The sequence below is a fragment of the Hyla sarda genome, chromosome 5 (genome assembly GCF_029499605.1).
Source record: "Hyla sarda isolate aHylSar1 chromosome 5, aHylSar1.hap1, whole genome shotgun sequence".
NCBI classification, from domain to species: Eukaryota; Metazoa; Chordata; class Amphibia; order Anura; family Hylidae; genus Hyla; species Hyla sarda.
This window is the reverse complement of record NC_079193.1, coordinates 19,388,565-19,406,048: the sequence shown is the minus strand read 5'-3', so window position 1 is coordinate 19,406,048 and position 17,484 is coordinate 19,388,565. Positions and strand designations below refer to the sequence as shown.

At 46.8% G+C, this 17,484-nt stretch overlaps 1 protein-coding gene across 1 annotated transcript in view; it reads left to right on the top strand.

The window, feature by feature from the left end:
* The window catches only part of SLC25A13 (solute carrier family 25 member 13), a 116,892-nt gene that overhangs the window by 83,005 nt on the left and 16,403 nt on the right, over positions 1 to 17,484 (top strand). Inside the window, exon 14 of the mRNA XM_056518940.1 lies at positions 13,194 to 13,332. Coding sequence (XP_056374915.1) covers positions 13,194 to 13,332 — 139 coding nt within the window. The remainder of the gene's footprint in view (positions 1 to 13,193; positions 13,333 to 17,484) is intronic.

Sequence of the window (17,484 nt, the reverse complement as noted above, 5' to 3'; positions counted from 1 at the left end):
AGGCTAATTTTTATGACCGTCTTGTTCTCTTTCCTATACAATACTGAACTTACACAGGTCCCGTATTACTCACCTATCATATAACTGATAGAACAGTAGCTCTTGTTTTCTACAGTCATTGATACAATGGACTTTTAGGGTGCGTTCCCACACGTCGTATACGCAGCGTATTTCACGCTGCGCAAAATTTATGGCAGCAGCGGGAAATACGCTGCGTATTCCTTGCTCACTATACACACAGGGCTTTCCGGCAGCAGCCCTATGCGTGTAGTGAATTTTAGAGGCGGGGCCGTGTGCCGGCGTGACTGTGGCGCGCGGCTGCGCCTCCAAAACTCACTGCACACATAGGGCTGCCGCCGGAAAGCCCTGTGTGTATAGTGAGCGAGGAATACGCAGCGTATTTCCCGCTGCTGCCGTATACGCCGTGTGGGAAAGCACCCTTAAGATCTCGTGAAATTATTATTATTTTTTTTCCTTGCACACCTAACAGGTAATACATGGGTTAATAAGTTCATGAAAGTAGCCCGGGGAGGGGGGGGGTTACAAAGTTGGTAAATCAAGAAGTGAGTTGCTGCCTATTGTTTACATCCATTCACTCCAACAACAATTACAGATGCCAAATCATTTCGAGACCTGTAAAGGTATAAGGGAAAGGGGGGAAAAAAATCTACTTTAGAGGGGGTGGGAGCCTATACAGGTGCCAGAAGCATTAAATAACCCCGGCAGACAAGGTGCACCTCTGTCTTCTATAGATGAAGGTTTCCCCCCTCCCGTCTGGCATTCCCCCCCCTACACGAGACAATGTGCATTCACTGCAGGAGACTGGGTTAAGCCTACGTCTCCCAGACGTGCTGGCTCCTTCTGCCCAACCCGACACAGAGGTGCCTTTGTGAGTGTAATTACTCTTCCCTTGTTGTAGAAATGGCTGTTTTAGAGCCTTCACTTTGCAGGTAGTTTTTTTTTTTTTTTATGCTTTTTTTTTGGGGGGGGGGGGGGGGGGGGATATGCAAAAATTAGCATGCTAAAAAAAAAAAATAACAATCAAGTCCTCCATCAAGCCTAGTGATGGTTACGACAGCCGGATTCCGCATTATAAATCGACGGACCTAGGAAAAAATTATAACCTGGAAGCTGCAGTAGCGACGTGGCAAGGGTTAACCCTCCATCGTTTACACAACATCCTAATGAATTAACCTTTAAGCGATACCATTTGTCATTTTTTGTCTCAGGCCATTGACGCAAAGCGGCCTGTAATTCAGTCTCACACAATGGGTGACACCTGACATGGCACCTCGTCACTTCAGGTGACCTTGTTATATATTTTCTTCTTTTTTTTTTTTTTTTCTCTCCCCTTTTAGGATTTTTTGTGTTATTTAATTTTTAAATAATCATTCATCACGAGATGAATGGCGGCGGATGATTTGCGGGCGTTGAAAGTAAACAGTTTTGTGTTCAGTGGATGGACAGGTAAACACTAAAGGGTGGCAGGTCAGGGGGGGGTGTGTCAGGACTTTAGTGGTAATTTATGGCGGGCGCCAGGCTTGAGGTATAAGTGGGTGCACCGTGGGTTAACTGGACGGCTAATTTTAAAATTGATCATTCTTGTGGGTAATAGTTTTTGAATGAGAAAAGCAACAGAGGAGGGAGAGAGAGATCAATTGCGTTTAAAGGGCGCAAATTTTGAAGGCTGATCAAACGGCGGCACGTTGACATAATGAACATTGGCACAACTCACATGGATGTTAGGAATTTGGACCAGCTGACCTGTTTAAACCCTTTTTTGCGAACGTTGGAGCAACACGCTGGACAGGGGTACTACAGCCCTAGACATCTTATCCCTTATCCAAAGGATAGGGGATAAGATGTCTCATCGCGGGGGTCCTGCCCCTGGGACCCCCACGCGATCTCCGCTGTGGCACCCCAGTCAAGCGGTGCACAGAGCGAACTTTACTCCGTGCCCGATGACTGGCGATACAGCGCCAGAGGCTCGTGACATCATGTCCACGCCCCCCACCATTCGTGACTTGATGGCCATCATGCCCCCTCCCATAGACTTGCATTAAGGGGGCATGGCATAACATCACGAGGGGACGTGACCGTGTCGTCATGAGCCTCTGGCACCGCAGCCAGTGTTCTAAATGAACACAGGGTGCTGCAGGTAGATCACGGGGGGGCGGAGGTCCCAGCCACGGTTCCCCCATTATCAGACATCTTATCTCCCAACCTTTGGATAGGGCATAAGATGTCTAGGGGTGGAGTACCCCTTTAATTCCCTTCCTTATACCACCAGTAGTGGACATAAATAAATATTGATCATTTTTAAGACTTGTGGAGAAATGAGCACAGCTGATGCATTTTAGACCCTTTTTTGCAAGCGTTGGCGCAACTTGCTAGGCAGTTTAAACACATTTACTTTCCTTATACCACCAGTAATAATATATATATATATATATATATATATATATATATATATATATATATATATATATATAATATATATATATATATAATATATATATATATATATATGTGTGTGTGTGTGTATATATATTTTATATAGATCGATACATAGATACATATGTTGTGATATATATATATATATATATATATATATATATATACACATTAATAATTTGGTATGTGTGGAGGCGGATTGCCTACTGCTGATGTGTTTTTGGCTTCTTTTTTTTTTTTTTTTCTTCCCAACATTGGAGCAACTTGGACACTTTTCCCGTCTTATACCACCAGTTATGGACATATATTTTTAAACATTGATAATTTGGTGGGGGGGGGGGTGGATTGCGCACAAGCTGACCTGTTTTTAATCCTTTTTTTTCTGCCCAGCATGTTTGACCCGTTTTTTTTTTTTTTTTGCAAACATTGATGCAACTCGCTAGGCAGGATAGTGGAAATACATATAGACAGGTAGTTGAAATGCATATAGACAGGTAGGGGAAATACATATAGACAGGTAGGGGAAATACATATAGACAGGTAGGGGAAATACATATACCCAAATATTTTTAGTGGAGGGGGGGTTTGTGCACACCTTACGCGTTGTTGTTTTTGTTTTGCTTCCTTTTACTTCTCCCGCTGAATTTCGCAGACTGTGGGGAGCAGTGAAGAGGAGATAGAAACCATTCCCATAGCAACCAATCACAGCACAGCTTTCATTTCTCGGCTCTATTGGGGACACAGACCGTGGGTGTATGCTGCTGTCTCTAGGAGGTGTGACACTATGGTAATAAAAAAAAAGTCAACTCCTCCCAGCAGGATATACCCGCCTTCAGGCCCTGAGCTAATCAGTTTAAGCTTAGTGTCTGAAGGAGGTGGACATGGTCTGGAATTCTCCAGACCAGGTCTTCAGATTTTTTGTTTTCCTAGTATAGGGACGTGTTAGTTTTTTATTCCTTTTTCTCTTCTGTTTTCAGGTGGGGACTCAGGGACTCCGGTTCCCTGTTTCCCCATTGCGAGTAAGGGGTCACCCCCCCTCGCCAACGGTCAGCGTCTGGGTTGGTACCTCATGGGTCCGGGTCCCCCTATTTCCCTGCTCGCCTCGCTCGCGCATAACATCCAGGCGTGATGCAGGTAACTGAAGCTGACTGGAGACTTCACTGAAGACTCCATTTGGTAAGTCCTTCTGACTGAGGTAAGTACTTTCCTCCCTTTTCTCCTTAGGTACGGACTTGCAAACTCTGGAGACCCCCTGTTTTTGGCCCACCTTTCAGGTTATGGGGCTGGTGTATACAGGGGCTGGACTTTTATTCTGGGGAGCAGTGGCATATCAGGGGGCATGTAATCTATGTTTTACATTGGGCACTTCACTGTGTGTGTGTGTTTCTTGCGACCATGTCCGCAGCGCCTTATATGCGGCTGTCAGCCGCGGCGCTGGTACGGGCCGGGAACTCTCAGCGCCGGCTTACTTTCACTTTTCCGGCAGCGCCTTATATGCGTCTGACAGCCGCGGTGCTGGTACGGGCCGGGCGCTCTCAGCACCTGCTTACTATCACTTTCTCCGGCAGTCTCTGCCGGCGTATAGGCCGCCCGCTCTATTTCTCCGAGCGCATATGCGGCTGACGTGTGCGCTCGTGACAAGGAGCAGGCGCCATTACAGCTTCTTCTCGGCAGTCATAGCTCCGCCCACAGGCCTGTCGGAGCTCTTCAGAGGCGCAAAGTAGCCTCCAATCAGCGCCGTGGGCGCGATTTTTAGTTAGGAGAGGCTAATTAGTTAGTGCCTCTGCTTCAGGCACGCCCCTCTCTCCCTAGTGGCTGGCCTGTTTCTTACACTAGCTGCACGGAGCCGGGTTCTCCTCACTGCAGCTGCCAGGGGACATAGACTAGGGTGAGAAAGTTCGTGTCTCTTTTCTCATAATGTCTGTACCCAGAGCTGTTCCTCCCTCTAAACAGAATCCTGCAACGCCAGTGACTTATTTTGTCTGTAAGATCTGTAATACAAAGATGCCTGGCTCTGCTGAGCCCACTTGCCCTGCCTGCTCCACTGCTCCCCCAAACCCCCTGATGCCCTTTTGGTTCCGGTGGATTCAGCCGCTCCACCAGCCTGGGTTTCTTCCCTGACCCAGTATATGGCTGACTTGACCCAAGTCTCCCGTTCGGTGGCTGAGGCCTCCCGAGTAGTGGTGTCCGCCTTGAAGGGGGTCTTCCTTGCGCAGGGCCTCTGAGAGGGCTCCTCGTCTCCACATACTTCATGCTCTCACAAGCATACTAGGGGAGCCTCGTCTGACCCTTCCATTGAGTCTTCAGATAGACGTGAGCGTTTCCCTCATGGATCCCGCCCCCCCCCCCCCTGTCATCTGGGCTCAAACGTCGCTCCTCCGGAGGACGTTCTCGGAGTCACCGCCAGAGCCGCGTACCCGGTCAGGGTCGCCCCCCTCCAGGACTGCCTCTACTCGTTCACATTCTCTTGGTGAACTGGCGGACGAGGCTTCCGAGCCGGCATCTGACTCAGAGGACCGCTCGGATTCAGTTGAAACGGTGAACTCATTGTTGACTGCCATAAGAGACACCTTTCACTTAGAGGACCCAGGATCTTCGGATGTCACTCCAGGAGTATCCTTTCATCGTGCTAAGCCAGCACCTCAAAGGTTCAGCTCTCACGCTGACTTTCACGACATTCTGGAATCTGCATGGAAACATCCAGACAAGAGGTTCCCGGGAATCAAGACTATTCAAGAATGTTATCCATTTGACGAGGACTTTGTCACTAAGGTGGTTTCCCCTCCCTCAGTGGATCCACCAATCTCCTGGATCTCTAAGGCGACTACACTGCCACTGGCAGATACTGCTACCTTCAAGGATTCCACGGACAAGAAGGTAGAATCCTTAGCGAAGTTTGCCTCTGAGGCAGCTGGCTCTTCTCTTCTTCCCATCTTTGCCTCGACATGGGTGTCCAAGGCCCTTTTGGAGTGGTGCCTAAAGCTTCATCAGGATATCTTAGCGGGATCCCCCCAGAGGATCTATCTGCTCTGGCTCTCCAATGCTCTAAAGCTGGGGACTTCCTGTGCGCAGCTTCCATGCAGTCAGCCCGTTGTTCTGCCTCTGCTGTGGGTCACCTAGCGGCTCTCCGCCACTCTGTGGCTTAAAGCTTGGAATGCGGATGCCTCTTCCAAAAGGTCTCTCACTGAGCTTCCTTTTACGGGTGGCCGTCTTTTTGGCAAGCGCCTTGATGAGATTATCTCTGAGGCAACGGGAGATTAGAGTTCCTTGTTGCCTCAAAATAATCCCAAAGGAAGTCCTCTTCCTTTCGGACCTTTGGCTCCAGCAAAGGATCCAGGCGGGCGCCTTCGCTGGACAAGAAGGCTCCCTCATTCCAGGCGCGCCCGTCTTGGAAGTCGGACTCCAACCGATCCGGCCGTTTTGCCAAATCAGGCAACCGCAAACCCACTTCTGCATGAAGTGAGGCCCCCACCTGCGTTTTTTTTCTCGGGTGGGAGGTCGTCTCTTACTTTTTCAAGACATCGAACACATTCAGGACTCTTGGGTCGGGGACGTAGTGTCCAACGGTTACCGAATCGAATTCGCCTCCCTTCCGAGGGATCGCTTTTTTTGATCCGGGCCCCCCGGTCGCCTTCTCTGGCGAAGCAAATTCGAGAAGCTCTCCAGCCTCTGCTTCTCCATGGGGGGTTATCGTTCCGTTCCTCCAGGGGAACGGTTCCTGGGTTTCTATTCCAATCTTTTTGTGGTTCCCAAGAAGGACGGTTCTGTGAGACCAATCCTAGACCTCAAGCGTCTCAACCGTCATCTTCTCACCCGCCACTTCCGAATGGAATCTCTCCGTTTGGTGGTGGCATCCCTGGAACAAGGGGAGTTTCTTTCATCGGTGGACATCAAGGATGCCTACCTCCATGTGCCAATATTTCCAGGCCATTATCGGTACCTCTGCTTTGCGGTTCCGGAGGGGCATTTTCAATTCGTAGCCCTCCCCTTCGGTCTGGCCACGGCTCCTCGGGTCTTTACCAAGATCCTTGCGCCAGTGATGGGCCTGTTACGGTCAAGGGGAGTCTCGGTGATACCCTACTTGGACGACATTCTCATCAAGGCTCCAACAGAGCCCAGACTCTGGAGGATGTGGACGTCACTCTCCACACTCTGGATCGCTTCGGGTGGATGGTCAACAGGGACAAGTCAGCTCTCTGTCCTACCCAGTCTCTAACCTTTTTGGGACTTCGCTTCGACACGGCCTCTGCCCAAATTTGCATCCCGCCGGACAAACGTCTCGCGCTTCTGTCGGGGGTCCGCTCCCTTCGGACCCAGGTCTCAGTCCCCATCCGCACTTGTATGGAAGTCCTGGGTCGGATGGTGGCAACTATGGAGGCCGTACCCTTTGCTCAATATCACTACCGCCCCCTTCAACTGGCATTTCTCTCTCGATGGGACAGGTCTCCTCTGTCCCTCGATCGTCAGATTGTTCTCCCTCGCAGGGTCCATCAGTCTCTGCTCTGGTGGCTCCGCTCCCCCCTTCTTCCCAAGGGCGGTCATTTCTTCCCCTTCACTGGCAGGTAGTTACAACGGATGCCAGCCTGTCGCACTGGGGCGGCGTGTTCAGCGATTTGGACGGTTCAGGGACTCTGGTCTCCCCGAGAGACCCTTCTTCCAATAAACATATTGGAATTACGGGCGATTCTTCTTTGTCTTCTTCATTGGGAGTCCCGGCTTCAGTCCTGTCAGAGTCCAGTCGGACAACGCCACGGCTGTGGCGTACATAAATCGACAAGGAGGCACTCGCAGCTCAGCAGCCATGGCCGAGGTGAGCAAGATTCTCATCGCGCAACTCTGCGACCTCTGGGGCATTCCGGACGTGGACCTCTTCGCGTTCCGGCACAATTGGAAGATCCTTCCTTTTGTGTCCAAGTCCCTGGGACCCTCAGGCTCTGGCCATGGACACCCTAGTGATTCCTTGGGCGGGGTTTTCCCTACCCTATCTGTTTCCTCCCCTTCCGCTCCTTCTTAGGGTTCTGAGGAAGCTCAAAACAGAGGACGTCCCCGCCATTCTGGTAGCTCCAGATTGGCCCTGAAGGTCGTGGTACGCCGACTTAGTCAGGCTCCTGAACGACGCTCCACTGCGCCTTCCGCTCCGTCCGGACCTGCTCTCTCAGGGTTTTCTTTGCCACCCCAATTTACAGTCGCTGCATTTGACGGCGTGGCGGTTGAGACCGCGGTTTTGAGGGCCCGCGGGTTCTCTTTCCAAGTCATTCACACCATGCTCAGGACTCGTAAGCCCTCCTCCGCAAGAAATTACCACCGTACTTGGCGGTCTTTTTTTCGTTGGTGTGAAGCTCACGACTTATCCCCTGTAACCTTCTCGGTTCCCCATCTTCTCTCCTTTTTGCATTCGAGTTGGAACTGGGGTTGTCTCTAAGTTCCCTTAAAGGTCAGGTTTCGGCCCTTGCTATCCTTTTCCAGCAGCCCCTGGCTTCTAATTCTCATGTCCGGACCTTCCTTCAAGGAGTGATGCATGCTGTTCCTCCTTATTCGTCACCCTCTCCCCCTTGGGACTTGAATTTGGTTCTGAGTGCCTTCGAGGGGGAACCCTTTGTGCCCCTTAGAGAGGTGTCTCTCCGCCACCTTTCTTGGAAAGTGGTGTTTCCTGTTGCTATCACCTCCATCCGGAGGGTGTCTGAATTGGCAGCTCTCTCCTGCCGTTCTCCGTTTCTGGTGATCCACCAGGACAAGGTTGTTTTCCGGCCAGATCCTTCCTTTTTTCCTAAGGTGGTTTCGGCCTTTCATCTCAATGAGGACATTGTCCTCCCGTCTTTTTGTCCTGATCCTTCTCATCCTAAGGAGCGCTTACTACTCAAGCTGGATGTAGTTTGGGCTGTTCGGTCTTATCTCTCCATCACTTCTTCGTTTCGTCAGTGTAATTCCTTTTTGGTCCTTACGGAAGGTCGTCGTAAGGGACAACCTGCTTCCAAGGCCACCATTTCTCGGTGGATTCGGTCCGCCATTTCGGAAGCCTATTGCTGTAAGGGGAAGATTCCTCCGTTCAGGGTTGTGGCTCATTCTACCCGTTCTGTTGGGGCATCCTGGACTCTCCAGAATAGAGCCTCGGCCTCGCAGATTTGCAAGGCGGCTACCTGGTCGTCTTTGCACACTTTCTCGAGGTTCTATCGAGTTCATACCTTCGCATCGGCTGATGCTAGTCTGGGTCGTAAAGTGTTGCAGGCGGCAGGGGTTTGGCCGTCTGCCTGACTGCTTATCTGCCCACCCAAGGGGCGGCTTTGGTACGTCCCACGATCTGTGTCCCCCAATGGAGCCGATAGAGAAAAGGAGATTTTTGTTTACTTACCATAAAATCTCTTTCTCGGAGGATCCATTGGGGGACACAGCTCCCGCCCTTTTTGGGGTTTCCTTTGGTTCTCTGTCCGAGGGTGTGTTCAGTTATGTTTTTTTCTTCTGGTTCTCGGACAGTTTTGGGTTTTTCCTTGACCTGTTGGTCTCCTCCTATTGCTCTGAAAGCTCTGAAACTTAAACTGATTAGCTCAGGGCCTGAAGGCGGGTATATTCTGCTGGGAGGAGCAGACTTTTTTTTTTTTTATTACCATAGTGTCACACCTCCTAGAGACAGCAGCATACACCCACGGTCTGTGTCCCCCAATGGATCCTCCGAGAAAGAGATTTTACGGTAAGTAAACAAAAATCTCCTTTTTGTATTCTGCTTTCGGAAAGTGAAAGCTGTGCTCTCATTGGTTGCTATGGGCAACAAAGACAGTTTCTCTCTTCTGACAGTTGCATAAATGGGTCTAACTGAAGCTGCTTTTTGGGTGAAAACTGTTAATTACAAGATACTTATGGTAGGTTTTAAGTACGTTATGATCACATGACTTCACGGACACACTGGCTGCACTACTGAGACATTATGTAGACACGCCCCCTCATGGAGACCTGGATCACACACATGAATCCAGAACGCCATCCGCACCGCTCCTCCATCATAGACACGTGTAGGAGTGTACGATGTGATACTGTTGAAGCCACATTGATGTGAATATTTTAACATATTGATAACCAGGAATAGAGAAACAGATAATTATTTTGTAAAACAGCGCTGCACCTGCCCTCAGGTTGTGTGCGGTATTACAACTTGGCTCCTTTTACTTCAATGGAACTGAGCTCCAATACCTCCCACAACCTGAAGACAGGGGTGGAGCTGTCTTGGAAGAAGTCAGCTCTGTTTTTCTAATCTTGGAATAAAGAAAGAGACTTATTGATCAAAACTATTTGTTGAAACACAACCTTATTTTACACTAACTTAAATGGGAACTCCGGTGGAAACCTTTTTAGTTATTTATTTATTTTTTAAATCAACTGGTGCCAGAAAGTTAAAAATATTAGTAAATTATTTCTATTAAAAAAATCTTAATCCTTCCAGTATTTATTAGCTGCTGAATACTACAGAGGAAATTCTTTTCTTTTTGGAACACAGAGCTCTCTGCTGACATCATAACCACAGTTCTCTATGCGGACACCTCTGTCCATTTTAGGAACTGTCCAGAGCAGCATATGTTTCCTATGGAGATTTTCTCCTACTCAGGAAAGTTCCTAAAATGGACAGAGGTGTCAGCAGAGAGCACTGTGCTCGTGATATCAGCAGAGAGCTCTGTGTTCCAACAAGAAAATAATTTCCTCTGTAGTATTCAGCAGCTAATAAGTACTGGAAGGATTAAGATTTTTTTTTTATAGAAGCCCTTTAGGAAATGACAGCTGCACTGTGATTGGTTGCTATGGGCAGGAAAGACTTTTTTTTTTCATTTCTTTTTAGACAATTTTCATAAATCAGCCCCCGAAATGTTACCCTAATGCAGTGTTTCCCAACCAGGTTGCCTCAGGCTGTTGCAAAACAACAACTCTCAGCATGCTCGGAATTGTCGTCTTGCAACAGCTGGAGGCACCCTGGTTGGGGAAACACTGTCCTAATGACAGGCTAAGGGTACAGACAGCACTGGGGTCCTTTTGAGGTCCCTATGGCTGACTGCACAGGGGTGACCACTAGTCCCGGATCATGTTATCAGTAAACACAGTGACCCGATCAGGGAAGCGAACCCCCTATGATCATGCCTCTGCAATTGAAGGGTTCACGGGACAGGGCGACCTGTGCCAATAAGACCCCTTAAGGTCTGCCATAGAAAGACATATTGGTGGTCATTATTGGGTTCCTCCACACATGGTCTCCATGGAAACAGTTAACTGACAGAAATCGAAAAGGGGCTTAACAGCTGATACTGATTTGTTAGCTGCAGTGTTGTCATATATATATATATATATATATATATATATATATATATATATATATACACACACATACACACAGTGGGGTTCAAAAGTTTGGGCCCCCCAGGTAAAAATTTGTATTAATGTACATAAAGAAGCCAAGGAAAGATGGAAAAATCTCCAAAAGGCATCAAATTACAGATTAGACATTCTTATAATATGTCAACAAAAGTTAGATTTTATTTCCATCATTTACACTTTCAAAATAACTGAAAACAAAAAAAATGGCGTCTGCTTGTGAACGCTTTTTATAGCCAGCCAAGAGTCTTTCAATTCTTGTTTGAGGTGTCTTTGCCCATTCTTCCTTACAAAAGTCTTCCAGTTCTTTGAGATTTCTGGGCTGTCTGTCACGCACTGCTCTTTTAAGGTCTATCTATAGATTTTCAATTATATTGAGGTCAGGAGATTGTGAAGGCCATGGCAAAACCTTCAGTTTACGCCTCTTGATGTAATCTCACGTGGATTTCGAGGTGTGTTTAGGATCATTGTCCATTTGTAGAAGCCATCCTCTCTTTAACTTCAGCTTTTTCACAGACGGCATCAAGTTAGCATCCAAAATGTGCTGAAATTTTATTGAATCCATTTTTCCTTCTACTCGTGAGCTGCAATTCTACTGGCTGCAATTCAACCCCAAAGCATGATTGATCCACCCCCATGCTTAACAGTTGGACAGAGGTTCTTTTCATTAAATTCTGTTCCCCTTCTTCTCCAAACGTACCTTTGCTCATTCCAGCCAAAAAGTTAAATTTTAACCTCATCGGTCCACAGAACTTGTTTTCAAAATGCATCAGGCTTGTCTATGTGTTCATTTGCACAGTTCAAATGCTGATTTTTGTGGTGAGGACGTAGAAGAGGTTTTCTTCTGATGACTCTTACATGAGGACCATATTTGTACAAGTATCTCTTTATAGTGGAATAGTGTACCACAACTCCAGTGTCTGCCAGATCTTTCTGGAGGGATTATGCAGTCAAACGTGGGTTGGTTTTGAATTGTTTTTCTCACAATCCTGTGAGCTGTTCTGTCTGATATTTTTCTTGGTCTTCCAGATCTTGCTTTAACTTCCACTGTTCCTGATGACTGCCATTTCTTAATTACATTCCGAACAGAGGATATTGACATCTGAAAATGTTTTGCTATCTTCTTATAGCCTTCTCCAGCTTTGTGAGCATCAACTATTTTCAGTTTCAGATTTCTAGACAACTGCTTAGAAGAACCCGTGGTGCTGATTGTTGGGGCAAGGTCAGATGAGTTTGGGCATTTAAAACCTTTGAGATTGACATCACCCGGTCTTCCCAGATGATGATTGAGAACAATCCATGACACTGGCAGGTCTTAGCTTTGCAAAGGGGGCAGTGCATGCTATAAATTCTGCAGGGGGCCCAAACTTGTGCAGATGCCATTTTTTTTTCTGTTATTTTGAAAGTGTAAATGATGGAAATAAAATCTAACTTTTGTTGACATATTATAAGAATGTCTAATCTGTAATTTGATGCCTTTTGGAGAGTTTTCCATCTTTCCTTGGCTTCTTTACGCACATTAATACAAATTTTTACCTGGGGTGCCCAAACTTTTGATCCCCACTGTAAATATGATAGATATGTGTATGAATGTGTGTGCCTGTGTTTTTATTGTGATTTGTATGTATGTAAGTATATATGTGTTTGTATACATCTGTATGTACAGTATCTTACATAAGTGAGTACACTCCTACCATTTTTGTGAAGGATGGGGTGTAAGGTAGGGAGCTTCATTGTTGTTTTTCCTCTCCCACAATGTTTAGGTATCAACACGGGGTACTCTGCTAATTATCCATATCAGTGTTCACACATGTACAGGAATGGAGAACTGTTGTAGATTTTTGACAGGGTGCATTTACATTTTTTATTTTTATTTTTATTTTTTGTTTCTGTTCATTTTTAGGAAAAAAAATGTATGTTAACGGATATTCAAGAGATGCAGCTGTATGCCATCCTTTTCCCATTTAGCTACAGTATAAAAAAAAATTATTTTCTGTTGCTGAATTTCCACTGCAAAAGTTTCTCTGGGGAATTTTTTGCAGAAAGAATGAAACCTGTTCATTCTTTTGGCGTAATAGCATGCAGACTGCATTGGCATCCTTAGTGACAGCGCAGGTTTACTCTGTCCTAGCACCAGCGGCACCTGCTGCACTGCCTGGAATTTGTCTGGGCACAAATCCTTAGTGTAAACATACCCTAAGGGTACATCCACATGTACATAATCCGCAATGGAAATTTCCCAAGCGGTGAGGATCCCCAAACCCCCTGCACCCGTTACCGTCCGGGATATGGGCAGCATAAAACAAGTAACAGGTTCTCTTTAATACAACCTTATGAAATTGCTGTAGTGACCCGGGAACTTATCGACTTCTCTTTTCTTCCTTGACCAGGGTGCCAAAGCATGCTTCCTCCGTGATATCCCCTTCTCTGCAATCTACTTCCCATGCTATGCTCATATGAAAACCGCCTTTGCTGGAGAGGACGGCAAAGTTAGTCCTGGGTATCTCCTGTTGGCCGGAGCCATTGCCGGTAAGTGACCTGAGGGCACATAGGTGGTAGTGTTACTTTGTGAGGGCACAGTGGAAGCGCGGTTACTATGTGGGGGCACAATGGAAGTACTGTTACCATGGGAGGGCACAATGGAAGTACTGTTACAATGGAGGGTCACAGAGATGATACTATCTGAGGGCACAGAGAAATTAGTGTTTCTATGTGGTGGCACAGTGTAAGAATTGTTACTATGTGAGGGCACAGAGGCTGTAATGTTGCTATGTGGCAGCACAATGGAAGTACTGTTACAATGGAGGTACACAGATGATAATGTTACTTTGAGGGCAAAGAGGCCGTGGTGTTACTATGTGAGGGCACAGTAGAAGCACTGTTACTATGTGAGGGCACAGTGGAAGCACTGTTACTTTGTGAGGGCACAGTGGAAGCACTGTTACTATGTGAGGGCGCAGTGGAAGCACTGTTACTATGTGGGGGCACAGTGGAAGCACTGTTACTATGTGGGGGCACAGTGGAAGCACTGTTACTATGTGAGGGCACAGTGGAAGCACTGTTACTATGTGAGGGCAAAGGGGAAGCACTTACTATGTGAGGGCACAGGGGAAGCACTGTTGCTATGTGAGGGCACAGTGGAAGCACTGTTGCTATGTGAGGGCACAGTGAAAGCACTGTTACTATGTGAGGGCACAGTGGAAGCACTGTTACTATGTGAGGGCACAGTGGAAGCACTATGTGAGGGCACAGTGGAAGCACTATGTGAGGGCACAGTGGAAGCACTATGTGAGGGCACAGTGGAAGCACTGTTAAAATGGAGGTACACAGATGATAATGTTACTTTGAGGGCAAAGAGGCCGTAGTGTTACTATGTGAGGGCACAGTGGAAGCACTGTTACTATGTGGGGGCACAATGGAAGTACTGTTACCATGGGAGGGCGCAGTGGAAGCACTGTTACTATGTGAGGGCAAAGGGGAAGCACTTGCTATGTGAGGGCACAGGGGAAGCACTGTTGCTATGTGAGGGCACAGTGGAAGCACTGTTGCTATGTGAGGGCACAGTGGAAGCACTGTTGCTATGTGAGGGCACAGTGGAAGCACTGTTACTATGTGAGGGCACAGTGGAAGCACTGTTACTATGTGAGGGCACAGTGGAAGCACTGTTACTATGTGAGGGCACAGTGGAAGCACTATGTGAGGGCATAGTGGAAGCACTATGTGAGGGCACAGTGGAAGCACTGTTACTATGTGAGGGCACAGTGGAAGCACTGTTACTATGTGGGGGCACAGAGGAAGTAGTGTTTCTATGTGAAGGCACAGAGGCAGTAATGTTACTATGTGGGGGCACAATGGAAGTACTGTTACTATGGAGGGGCACCAAGATGATAATGTTACTGTGAGGGCAAAGAGGCGGTAGTGTTACTATGTGGGGGCACAGTGGAAGCACTGTTACTATGGAGGGGCACAGAGATAATGTTACTGTGAGGCACAGTGGAAGCACTGTTACTTTGTAGGACATAAAGGTGGTTTTATTACTATGTGGTGCCACACAAGTGGTCCTGTTATTACATAATTTGTGGGGACACCGTGGAAGTATTGTTGTTTTGTGGATAGCACTATTACTTGGGGCAGGCACAGAGGGGGATTATTACTATAGGGAGCATGCAGGGGGGTATTAACATTGTGTTGGACATGTTGGTAAAATATGTTTTGGAGCGTTTGCTCCTGATCCTAGTCCTACTTCTTTCTATTGTTTAAATAAGGTAATGAAATCCCATACTTAGACCAGAGCGCCGCCTCATCATGTGACCACCGCACCTCCACCACCCCTGTACTTATTCGGTTTCTTAATCACAACTTTCCCCACAACAAGCAGATCCAGCGGCCGGCTCCGGCTCCAGGATATAAGAATGCCACCCTCTCCGTCCTCCATGACTGTCAGCTTTATCACACAACGTACAATTTTAGCCATTGCTGCTGTAGGCGACGGCTGATTTGTATAGATTAAACCGCAGCGCTGGGTGGTCTCCTACATTCTTTACATATTTTGATAGATTTTTATTGGAGCAACACAAAATATGCTTTAGAGTTTACATGCTTCCCTTATGTAGATCTCAGCAGTGATAAATGTAGCGATGGGGGTGTATTAGGATACAGCAGTGTTTCCCAACCAGGGTGCCTCCAGCTGTTGCAAAACTACAACTCCCAGCATGCCCGGACAGCCGAAGGCTGTCCGGGCATGCTGGGAGTTGTAATTTTGCAACAGCTGGAGGCACCCTGGTTGGGAAACACTGGGATACCGGAAGGTATGGTGGGAGGACGGAGCGCTGTGCTGGGGATTTTTCCGGTGTATTCACTGCAGTTATACTGGTTGGGGTGTATATGCTACTATAGTCTCGGAGATTTTAACCCTATTTTAACCAAAATCATATTCCCCATTCCCATAGATTTTCTGAAAATAGACCACATCTGTAGGGTGGCGTTGTGTAACTGTAAAGCGCCTTCGTGCAATTTTACAGCGAAGCATAAAGTTTTTCGTATGACTAAAATCTGACCCAATCGGAAAATTAGACTCTCATCATTCCCTTAAAAATAAAAGTTCAAAATGCAACGTTCATCTGTCACATGTCTGTGTGTACATGTGCATGTCATAAAATCGTCAGAATAGGGGGGCAAAAAACTGCAAACCTGTCGCCAAATGGCCTGATGCAGAGCGGGGATTAGATAAGTGACTGCTTGAATAGAAAGTAATGGTCTTTGAAAGGGTTAAATGGTTTAAATCAACTGTTGCCAGAAAGTTAATCAAATTTGTAAATTACTTCTAGTAAAAAAAATCTTAATCCTTTCAGTACTTATTAGTGGCTGTATACTACAGAGGAAATGCTTTTCTTTTTGGATTTCACTTCTGTCACGACCACAGTGCTCTCTGCTGACCTCTGCTGTCCATTTTAGGAACTGTCCAGAGCAGCATATGTTTGCTATGGGGATTTTCTCCTGCTCTGGACAGTTCCTAAAATGGACAGCAGAGGTCAGCAGAGAGCACTGTGGTCGTGACAGAAGAGAAATCCAAAATGAATAGCATTTCCTCTGTAGTATACAGCCCCTAAAATGTACTGGAAGGATTAAGATTTTTTAATAGAAGTAATTTACAAATCTGTTTAATTTTCTGGCACAAGTTGATTTAAAAATAATAATAATAATAATTTTCCACCGGAGTACTCCTTTAAAGAGGTTATCTAGGAAAAGAAAAATACATAGCTGCTTCTTCTAGTAACAGCGCCACTCCTGTTCTCAGGTTTTGTGTGGTATTGCACCTCTGTTCCATTGAAGCGAACGGAGCCAAGTTGTAATACGCCACATCACCTGAGGGCATGTGTGGAGCTGTGTTTTAGAAGAAATTAGCTCTGTTTTTTTTCTATTCCTACACAGTGAACGTAACCAGAAGTAGAAAAAATAAATATCAAAGAAAGGTGAACTTGCACTCACCGACCATTTAGTAGACTTAGATCCACTGAACCTCCGTGCGGCAGGGAGACTTTAGCATGGGAGCGCTCAGAGGCTAACAGACGTTTTTGCACACACCTCCTGGGAGGCCGAAAACGTCTGTTAGCCTCTGAGCGCTCCCATCCTAAAGTCTCCCTGCCCCACGGAGGTTCAGTGGATCTAAGTCTACTAAATGGTCGGTGAGTGCAAGTTCACCTTTCTTTGATATTTTTTGAATTGCTTGCTATTTTTCCTAATACACCCCACTAGTATATACACTACCAGCTTCGGCCACTGGACACTATCAGACTGTGCGAATATATTACTACTACAGGCAGAATATTATTAGACTGTGCCTTCTGTCCCTCTCTAGGATATTATACATTGTAGCCAGAAGTAGATGGATCTGTACACTCTGTAGTGCTTATGCTGGAATACTGTAGCTAAGCTCCCATTGAAGGGTATCGGAGCTAAGCTGTAGTACCCCAGCATGGCCACTACAAAGTGTATGAAGCGGTCTGCTTCCATCTCTGTCCACTGTGTATTGAGTTGAGGGTACTGCCGCTCTGGGACACAGCTGACTGCGGAGTGTTGGGTGTTGGCACCTAACTGATCACATGTGACATTGATGGCTGATCCTGAGGATAGGCCATCAATAAAATAACATCTAGTTTGTCCCTGAGTTTACTGTTAAAC